The sequence below is a fragment of the Osmerus eperlanus genome, chromosome 9 (genome assembly GCF_963692335.1).
Source record: "Osmerus eperlanus chromosome 9, fOsmEpe2.1, whole genome shotgun sequence".
Classification (NCBI taxonomy): Eukaryota; Metazoa; Chordata; class Actinopteri; order Osmeriformes; family Osmeridae; genus Osmerus; species Osmerus eperlanus.
Window position 1 is genome coordinate 11,848,204 of NC_085026.1, and position 11,132 is coordinate 11,859,335.

The window sequence follows — 11,132 nt, forward strand, 5'->3', positions numbered from 1 at the left end:
GATTTTCAGTGAAATCTTCCCCTCCCAGAATGAATCTAACTCATCTGCTAGGCTAGTAGTTCTCTGATGCCAGCAGACTCTCTAGAAAGCTGCTACTGTGTGAGTCACCTCAGGTCTCTATCACTCAAGTTATAACACATTGACACAATTGTCAAAACTGAGAGCACTATGTATGCTACTGGTGAACAATGCACATCCCAGTGCTGCTCTGCTAGCCAGGGAATTCCTTTTCCATCCAGGATGTTCAGCTGTCAGATGAAGGAGGAAAATGGAGACGTTAGCACTTTTATACCAAACAACAGCAGCCGCATCAGCAAAATGCTAGAGATTTGAACTATCACCAAGTCCTATCATGTACTCTATTCTACATCTGCACAGAGGTACAGTATCCTTTCAAAGCTGTAGCCTAGCTCTAGCCTAAATTGCTATCATTCATGTGAGGATAATAAAAACATACACTTGTCATAATTCAAAAAATCAAAAAAGGTGTTTCTATTGAAATGGCAACATTCAGTCTGTGCTATAACAATACAACGCCTTATGGACTTGAATCACAGTCATGTTTAAAAGCATTTCTCTTGAAAACTGAAGTAAAAGAGCTCGGCCTGGACAGCTGCATGAACACAATACATGGAAGTGTTCCTAGTCCACTGCAGTCTAATTGGTCAAACAGACGCAAGGCCTTGTTTGGCTCTAAAACAATGGCTGTGTGTTTTCTGGGCCTCAGAAATGGGAGGTCATCATAAGAAAACAGAAGTTCACACACAACAGTTCCACTCTCAACTAGGAGTTCCACTCTCAAAGTCTCACTATGCACAAGTCTGCCCAACTAATATTACTGAAAAAGAGAAGAAAAAGAAAGGTTCCATCTGAAGGTGTTTGTAGACATGTTGCACCTGTCCATTTGAACAGGTGCCAGGCTCACTCATAACTCCTGAAACACAGACTTATCTTAAAGGTCTTCATTGTGCCAAATGTGTAACGTCTCAGCCCCCCTCCTACTGTCAGGGTGTCATACTGACAACAACATGCACATGCACCAGGCACACACAAACACAATGTGTGTTCCGTCGTGTATAAAAGTACAGTTAAAGTATAGGCCTACACATTTCACATACTAATTGAGAAATGGTCGTTTGAAATTAAGTGTTGCCTTTACTGTGCTACCCTTAGTCATGAATGGAAATGTAACGATCTAGGATAGACCATGAGACTGTCCTATAGGAACACGGTATGGGCCCCCCATGGTATGGGATTCACGGTATAGGCACAGAACTTAGAAAGGGGTGGTCGGTTTTTCACAGTAGCCTACTACAAAGCGGAAGTCTATGATCTGCAAGTTCGTGGAACTAACGCATCGGACAATGAATAACATATTCAGACAATGCAGCATTTAGACAAAGAATGTATCCGTTTCGTTGAAACAGGTGCTCCGCAAACTATTCTATTCCCTGTGAATTTAAACTATAGAGACCTTAATTACTATAGTAATAAATGGCGTACAGCCCTTAGTCAACCTCATTTAGCACTTGAGGTCTATTGATATTTAGTTATGAAGTGTAAAATCAAAGACCAAGAGAAGTTTGCTCTCCTCTGCACATGGTGCATCTATTGAGAAAACGCCCAACCATTCAGAACTATGACAAAGCTTCGCCAGTTAGGCAATTATTATGGTTCTGCATGGCAGTCTACAAAGACGTAGTAGCCTGTGAAGTCGTGATAAGCCGTGGATCAATGATGCTACCGAATGAGGACAGTGAAGGGTCTGCTAGAGTCTCACCTCTTCCAAGGCAGTGACCGTATTCCTGCAGTGGGACATTCGGGTGGTGAAGTTCGAGGCTGTGGGCGCCTTGTAATCTTCATTCGTCTCTGCCACGAACTCCGAAACTGTTATTTGGTCAGGCATAATTAATCCTTTTTTGAAAATATTTAACACGTTTTCCTGCAGTCTTCCCGTGGTGCTTGTTGGAGAGAAAAAAAAATCACTAAGTAAAAGTCAGATGAAACGCTCCCATGTTAACCATTGGCAAATGTTGGTTCATTGAGCGCTCTCACTGAAAACCCAAGTGGAACTACGATTGAATTCTACAGCTACTCAGCAGACGGTAACGACTCCGAGCGCCTAGCGCTTGTGGCTCTATCTGTGCTCTCCCTCCAAATTAGTGTCGAGCTCGCGCTGCAGGTAGACTTCTACTGAAAAAGCGGCGTTGTTGTGCTTTCCTATACTCTTTCTAAGACAATGCACCGATGAGTCCAGATAACTTCAGTATGGAAAACACCAAGACACTTCAATGAAAGCGCAGAAAGTGACAAAGGTAAAAGGAGGGATTCAATGGTTGTGCGCTATCCAATGGAGAACACCAGCTGGTCGTGGCGACCCAATCACAGCCTATGGAAGGCGTGGTGTTGGGCCTTATCACGGCACCAACGTAGCTTTAAGGATTGAGCACCACCCAGAGCTTTTTAGAAAGCTCAGTAGAAATGGACAACTTTCGACCGATCACAACATACATCCTCCTACTCCATCCAAAATTATATTAGATAACATTTGCCAATTTGTCTATACAATATTCTGCTGTCACATAGCAAAAAGACAGTTAGGCCGACAGTTATTGTTTGTGACAAATATTTTGGTAAAAAATGATATCTTGTAGAGAAAGCATGTGTTTCTGATATGGGACTTTTGTGAAAGTTTAGCTGCTCCTTTGAGATTTTGCCATTTCAAAGAAAACCTTTATTCATAAGTGGTTGAATAAAAATAAATAAAAAAAACGTTATCTTCAGTTGTGCAGCTGGCAATGTGCGTGACTGTCTGCTGGGTGTAAACTGATGCATGGCATTCAAAAATGTATCAAGAGTTGTGACTTGAAGTTGTATTTTCTACAGGAAACAGTTGACTTACTAAAATCCTATTTCTGAGATTGTGATATGGTGTGCGAGTATCCTGTATTCACCTTTATCCATCTTAGGCTCAAAGGGAAGGTAAGTGTGCAGAGACGACAAGACATCCTCAAAAATTAGGACGTATTTATAACAAACCAATGAAGCATAACCAATAATGGGAGTCTCTCCACTGTAGCTCTGCCAGAAGGACCACACCCCAATGCACTGGAACAAAAGACTAATTAGAAGGATAGTTAAACAAGGATTGCCATCTCAATCTTTGTGGTATGTGCTATAATAAGGAACAGGTTAGCAGCATTGTGAGATACACACAGTGTCGTGAGATGAAGAACCGTATCCCCATGAGAGTAAACATAGGGTTGTTGTTTATGAGGCACAGAAACAGAAATAACGTTTCTTACTCTTTGGTTTCACACTTTGGTAAGAAGTGAGTGAGAGAGAGAGAGAGAGAGAGAGAGAGAGAGAGAGAGAGAGAGAGAGAGAGAGAGAGAGAGAGAGAGAAAGAGAGAGAGAGAGAGAGAGAGAGAGAGAGAGAGAGAGAAAGAGAGACAAAAAGAGAGACAGAGAGAGAGAGAAAACCATCCTATCATTAAACCAAGGTTTATGAAGACTATCCTACGCTTACGAGAGCCCAAAGGAGCGACACACTCAGCTCCCAAAGCGCTACTGTTTTTCCTGGGCTTTGTGATGAAGAATCTGCTGACTTCCCTTGGTTCATTCAGCCTCGGTAGGACAGCTAAAGGTATATATAGCAGCTCAGCGGTGGGCTGAAACCCTGGGCAGGATCTAAATCACAACCCTTCGGCCTGTGTTCAGCACTCCTCTCTCCCCAACACATTCTTTCAGGTCCATGCCGTCTCCTGGCTAGCTGCTAAATGAGCAGGGCCAAGGCCAGAGTTGACCCTGGCCTGACCACCCCGCTGCAAGGCTCTTTTTCCATCCAGATGTAATGAGATGCTCCACATCTTTGCTTCAGAGTTACAGCAGTAAGGCTAAGTGCAGCAACATGCATCCAGACCGACTAACATGTCTTCAACATTTCTGGAAATACATCAATTATTGGAATGTGGTCCATAGCTGCATTATTCGTTCAAGATCATCTTAGGAAATATCTAACGTTTTTTATTAAGGCAACAAACACCGTGCAAAAAAACACCAAGCGACCATTGTATTCCAGTAAATGTTTACAACAAATGATACCCGGGATATAAAACCACAATGCATATTATTTCATTATATAGTAAAACTTGTTAAATGTGTTTTCTTTTACAGCAAAGTAGTTGCCACAGCTCATAAAGAAATGCCAGAGCAGACTGAGCTGTCAGTCTGGCTAATAAACAGCTTGTTTGTGAGTCAGCAGGAATCCTCAAAATGGACCCTGGCAAACTAAGACTCCTTTCAACATCATGCCCAATTCTATTAGTTATTGCAAACAAAACAATGCTTGTCATAAATTAGTTCTGCAATGCTGGACAAGAATGTTGATGAATTGAAATGAAAGAGCACATTGCATATGTGTATTGTATGCTAAATTCTTTTTTCTCTACACTCCTTGGCTTACAACCATTTTAATGGTCATAGAGGCTAAGACCCAGAGACATCTAGAAAGTGTAAAATAATGGACCTCATGGAAAATATGGGTATTGTTTGCATTGAAAGTTACAGTCATGGTAAAGAAAGACTTTGAGTGGGGCTTCTCCAGTACAGTTTAGACTTGCTTAGTCCAACCAAGAGCCACATACATCCAATATATCCAACATGGTAGCTTTTATTGACTTGGCACTTCCCTGTTATTGGAAACAGACACTATATGCCAGACCACTAAGAAAGAAGGTGGTTTCCCACTCATTTTTTCCTAACTCTTGTGCCATGACTTCATGCCTAGTATTGTGTAACAGGTGGAAGAACCACAGAAAATGTCATTTCTTATATTTCCCATCTGTGTCGATCAGTTGATTTGGAACCTGTGTCCCTGTGTTCATCTGTTGATAATCATGATTTTTTGTATTTATCTTCCGAGTGTGTCCTGTACAATCAAATTTAAAGGACAATGTTGAAACCAATCATGGCAGAACATAACTACCACCAAGGCAAATTAAGAGATGAATGTTATTCATAACCAATGCAGCTGACTCTGATTTCTCGTCTTGTGCCTCTCTAAGAGGCATGAATGAGTCTGAGTGGTAACATGGCCTTGGAAAGAATAGGCCTGTTTGAATGAGGGAATCAATGAGCTGCATACAGTATGTACCTTTACAGAAGCTGTCTGACATGTGAGGTCATTGGCTCATCAATGTATCTGCTTTTTGCTTTTTAGCTCTATGTACTGTAGGATTGAGGAATCAATATGTTTTCTTTGGCCAAGGTGAAAACATCAATAGGGTCAGAGGTCAGCTGCAGTTGTAGCTAGTTCGGTCATTAATACAAATTCAGTTATAAAGTGCAGAAACCACATGATTTGAAATAGAATTCCAACCACCCTAAGGATTTGCCCTTGCATTCCCAAGCATAGAATTTCTGTTTGTTTCATTATTATCAACAACTAGACATGGCAGCGAACCTAATCAGCTCCTGGTCTCCTAGTTACGTACCAAAAGTCACCCCCCAAATGTTATTATGCCTCAATACTTCCTAACCCTCTATCAGAAAAAACCCCCAACAACAAAAAACCCCATCATATATTATACAATGAAATAATAAAGAAAAGCGGTTAATGTAATATAAAACAAGTATCACAGCTCAGTAATGCAGGGTCTGGTTTCTGAAACATTTTTCTATTCCATTTACCACCTAGCAAAACTCAATTTTCTCCCTGTCACGTTCCAGAGGTCACTGTCAGTGTCACGGAAAGATAAACGGTCTGCCAGCCTGCCAGCCTGCCAGCCAGCCTGCCTATCTTTCTGTCTCTACATCTATGCCTCGAATGTCGCTATAAATTCATTTATTTCTGTAATTTCTCATCGGCCCTCAGGTAATGGATTGACCTGTTAGACAGTATGATGTGTACACACATCATACTGCACCTGACACAAGGACAGTCAGGACAGTGCATTTAAATGTAGAGGTCACGTAAATTACACAGATCATCACACAAACAGAATATTCCTTAATCCACATGAGTAGGTCGATTTAACACACATGCAGGAAATGTGTTTAATTGTGTGTCGATAAATATTTTTTTATATGATTTATTTAAGAAGAGTCGTCACGCAGTTTTAATATTTTCATCAATCCTCCAAGAAGTCTGAACTACATACTCTTTTTAAACCATCTCTTAGCACATTGGATGTATTTACAGGAATGGGGAGAAGCAGGTTCAAACTGATCCTGTTTGCTCTCTTCATTCCAATCAATTAGATGCTGTTTGGAAGAGTGGAACATTCATGCACTCAGAGTGTCAAAGGTAATGTACTGTGTCAGAGAGAGAGATTGAACAGGCAGAAGCTAAGAAGTCTAGTCACGTACTGAAGCATCCGTACAATGTAGTACATCTCTGTGTTCCATCAGGCCTGGTTTGGGCTGATGTGCCAGTGCAGCAGTGCAGGGCTCCCTGAGAACAGACCCTTTCACATACTGTCAGTTGGCTAACATGCAACCAATTGCAGAAATTGATAAGACCTAAGGGAGGGACTCTACTCTCAGGGCCTAATGGGAAAAACCATGGCAGCCATTCACCTTAATTTGATGTAACCCTGGGTTACCCATTCAAAGTGGATTGCTTTCTGGATTTCCACTTTCTACAAGATCAGAATCAGCATGTAGACCTGACGTCAGCCCATTGACAGTGCCGTGAACCCCCTAAATGTGTTTTCCTGTCACAGGGAAAATTCCAGTAAGCACGTCTGCCACTACAAAAGGAGTGGAGGACTGACATGCATTTGAACTGGGAGCATAAATCCACTGGATCCACTGAAGAGATGATGGCTGTTGGACATAAAAGATGAGATGAGTACCTCTGGGGCATTTTCTTTAATCTGAGACAAGATAGGGTAGCACTGCTAGGAAAAGCGTCAGTCAACCATTTGCCACTTTACTCAGGTCACCTGTGTTTTCTTACAATACCATGGGTGTGTATGGACTGCATTATGTGTGTGGCATCCACTTCCACTTACATTCTCGGTGAAAAGGATCACAGAGGGGTTTGTTCAGTCTTGCATTCAAAGTGAGGTGGGGTTCAATGAGTAAGCAGGCAGGCAGGCAGGCAGGCAGGCAGGCAGGCAGCCTTGTGGAAATGTCAATCATATTAAAAGCAGCCACAAGGTGCTACATGATTGATAATGTGGAAGGGTTAAGAAATATTTTGGGGAGATAAAAGATTACACACAATATATATATACAGTAATATAGAAAGAGTGTAAGAGTGTGTAAAGAAAGATTGCTATAACAGAGCATCCATTACTTCATAATTAAAAGAATCAGGTTTGACAATCAATATTTTTATTAGGTTAAAACCATTGATTCAATGAGTAACACGGAAGTTAAGGTAAGGTAGATTTTGTAGGATAGACCACAGTTGTTCATTGATTTTTTGTTAGAAGTCACCTTGGACAAGATTTAACCTGTCATTTCGCCTAATCTCTTCATCTGTCTATATGATAACACTAACTTGACCAATACAACCCCAATAACATGCTGCCCAGGACTCTACACTCTCCAAAACTCTCATTACTATAACTATCACACTGAACACACAGTCTGTAAAACCAGCAGAGGTGGTACCTATTTAGTAATTAAAGGTACTCTCACAAAAGCAGTAGAAGTCACAGTAGCAGCAATATTGCATCACACAGAGGATGTTTCTTTGTGGTGATGAACAGAGAACACACCTTCTGGGAAGGCTAAAAGACACTCAGTGTGTTATTGAATTAGCAAGGCTAAGAGAGAGGCTTGGAAGATATACAGGGAGAGAGAAAAAGAGAGAGAGAGAAAGGGAGAGAGGGAGAAAGAAGGAGAGAGAGAGAGAAAGGGAGAGTAGTCAGGCTGATGAAAAGTAAACGCCCTTCCCTTCCTCTGAATACTACGGGCAGAAGCCAAGAAACAAAGATCTGAAAGGGCTCATATTTCCTTCGCAGAAATAGATACTGGTATAAACTATGGATCTGACTGACTATGCAGAAATGGGTGTATTCAAGCTCTTTGTATAGTGTGGGAACGCATGCTAATGATTTAAGAGGTTCAGTGTTCCAATCCTCTCCCTTTCTCCTCTCTGACTTTCTTTCTCTCACTCTTTTCTGTGTTTAGAAAATGCAATAACAAGGTAAAGACAGACAGGAGAACCAGGTTTCAAAGCGTCTCTGAGGTAATGCAACAATATCCATTCTTATCAAATGTTACATTCACTGTGAGCCAGCTGCTGTACTGGACATAACCATGCTACATTATATGTAGCACATGTAAGTAGGATCATTTAGTGAACAAATAGCTTTTTTATTGGATGACACTTCCCTGACAGGTTCAATTGGCTACTGGAGGTCAGACAGAAAAATGTAAGTGATTGTGATTGGGTTAAAATCCACTCAGAGATGAAACAGCCATTAAAGTGGCCAGCCAGAGAGACAGTACTAGACAATCGATGACATCATTGCTGTGTCTGTGTGTTGGTGAAAGTGAGAGAGAGAGACAGCTACAGAGGGAGATAGGCCAGGGTTAGGAGATGAGTAAACACATGCGTAAGTCATAACAGTCACAGGGATGCAGACTGTAAATAAACATCGAGTGTCCGTATCTGTTGTCTCTGGTCTATTTCCATATGAGGTGCAGTGGGTGAACTCTGGCTCGACCTTCCTACACAAAGACACTTCCTGTCTCATCTTTATAAAAAGCCATTCCCCTGGAGAGGCTGGGTTTGCCAGAAAACCTCTCTCTAACTACTACTATATAAGGACTGGAACTGAACAACTTCTTTCCTCCATGAAAGTCCAGCACAGGCATGTTCACAGTATAGGCCACTGATATGAGATTGTGGCTGGAGTTTAGGCCTGATGATGGGGAGTAAAACATGCATAAGCATGAACACTTACACACAGACACAAAGACATACACAGACACACACACACATTCTGAAGTAAATAAGTTCCTAGCTCTTTGTCAGGGTGTGGAGCTCAGCCTTGTACATCAGTGTCCTCATTCTATTGTGTGGGTGAGAGTCTGAGTGGGACTGTTGTGTAGCCCGTTCATCATTCTGACATGCCATGGTCTGGCCTTTTGAAGTTGAGGAGCCAACCCCCCTTCTCTCTTTCTCACTCTCTCTCTCACTTAGGAAGAGTATGTAAAAACACACTCAGATGCATTGAAGGCGATTGGTGCAGCAAGGGGCTTGGTGGTGTTGCCATGGTGATGCCAACTTGACTAACGTGGTGTCTCTGCTTGATAGATTTTCCTATGTTCCTAAGATAGACTCAGACAAAAACCAGTAGCAGACTGGACTGACAGGAATAGATGGTGTTGGTCTCCTTCTTAGTTTTTTTCTTTGTCCCTTTTTTCTTTTGTTTGTCTTTCTGTCTGATTATGGAGTTGTAGAACCACAGGAAGTTTATCACAAACTCACAAGGGAGCACATATCTGGGTGGGGAAAATAGATTTTTGACTTGAATAATTAATCTAGACACAATTCCCAAATTATTTACACGTTGCGTTCATGTTAAGATGTTTAAAATTAGAGTGTGATAATAGAGATAGGGTGCTGGAGCAAAGGATCTCATTATGCTCATCATCAATTCATTGAAAAAGTATCACTGTCACTCAAGAAGCCTGAGGAGTCATTTAGAGTGGCGTCCTTGTGACTCTGACTGACACAAGGATACAATGAGCAGATTCTCGTGTCCAGATGGAGGCCCAAGTCAGAAATTCTGAAAGTTTACTAAGGTGGTCAATTTCATAACCAACCATGCTAAACAAGGTCCACTAAGAGATACCGCATAAATAAATATATAACATTACCTCATTTAAGGGTAGAGACATGGGTGACTGTCATAAATGTCCCCTTTCCATCAGTTGGTCAAGTTCCTAGGATACATCAGCCACTGAGCCAGCCAGCCAGCTCTGCCAGCCATGCCTGTCTGAATGCAGATTCTAGTAGTGATGCCTTCTGCTATAGTGGGTGATAACTATCTAACTATAGGGCTTTGAAAACGTCATGAGGTGTAACAGCAAAAAGACATAAGTAAGGGGTCAGCAGCCCAGTGGTACACAGAGTCAGGCTCAGGTCATTGTTGGAGACTAAGAATCTACATGTTACTTACTGCATAGTGCATAATTAGGCTACGTTAATTTGTGTGTTATTATTTAATAGCAATAGGCAAAAATAGAAAGTCTATTATTTGGAATCATAACAAAATATTCACAGACAGCGCCCTCTGGTGGATTGAGTGGCTAAACACAGTAAGGGCCTGGCCGGCTAGGACTGCTCTCAACCACTGGGTGACGCTCTTAGATTGCATAAATATTGCTGTCAAAGAGTCCGTCTAAGTAGCCTACTGTAAAATTAAATTGAAGTTGCTTTTTAGAAGAATAGTAGACAACCCATCATAGAAAAATGCCATGACCATACGGGGAGTAATGATACAACCTCAAACACGGCTTGAAAGCAATCAAATATGGTAGTCTACATGGTATTTTACTACACTTTCACACTCTCAAACATCTCCCGTCCACTGAATTCTCTCGTAAAAAAAAGCAATGTTTTTGTTCTGAATAAGTTTAATTAAATACAAAAAACACCAAATTTAGATTCTTTGTTTTAAAGGGACAGTTCACACGTTACTTATCATGCGCGCTTCCTTCTGCGAGGTGGTAAGGTTGACAGGTTTAGTTCAGTAGAAAGAAAATAGTTCTCTCATGAATCTGCTCACAATAAGGTCTGTGGATTATCTTGAGTAACCGGGTCATGATTTCTGGAAAGAGACAACACTGTTGAGTTTTTCAAATGTATTTTTGTAGGCTTTGGGCACCATAAACAAAGTGGCATCTCAACTCACACCAGCTAAACAATGTAGATTGCCCTACAGGTAAAAGGAAAAATATGTATTTTCGATTTTGGGGTGAACTGTCCCTTTAACCAACGTCAGAGTTCTTGGGCGAAAGGAATGTCATCAATGTGGGTGGAGCAAACATCAGACGTTTCAAATATGATTTGTCTCAAAAACTGTAAATCATCGTTAATTTGTTGTCTAGCAGTATCTTATTGGCTATCAGAAAACACTTTATCCACACTATAGGTCGAAATGGAG

At 41.3% G+C, this 11,132-nt stretch overlaps 1 protein-coding gene across 7 annotated transcripts in view; it reads right to left on the reverse strand.

Moving 5' to 3' along the window:
* asap2a (ArfGAP with SH3 domain, ankyrin repeat and PH domain 2a) overlaps positions 1-2,353 on the reverse strand; it is a 38,274-nt gene extending 35,921 nt beyond the window's left edge. For 4 of the 7 annotated variants that reach the window (XM_062468883.1, XM_062468879.1, XM_062468878.1 and 1 more), the window contains exon 1: positions 1,781-2,353. In XM_062468883.1, coding sequence (XP_062324867.1) covers positions 1,781-1,906 — 126 coding nt within the window. In that variant the 5' untranslated portion in view covers positions 1,907-2,353. The remainder of the gene's footprint in view (positions 1-1,780) is intronic. The other 3 variants (XM_062468880.1, XM_062468881.1, XM_062468882.1) reach the window with 3 other exon arrangements.
* Between the last annotated feature and the right edge of the window lie 8,779 nt (positions 2,354-11,132).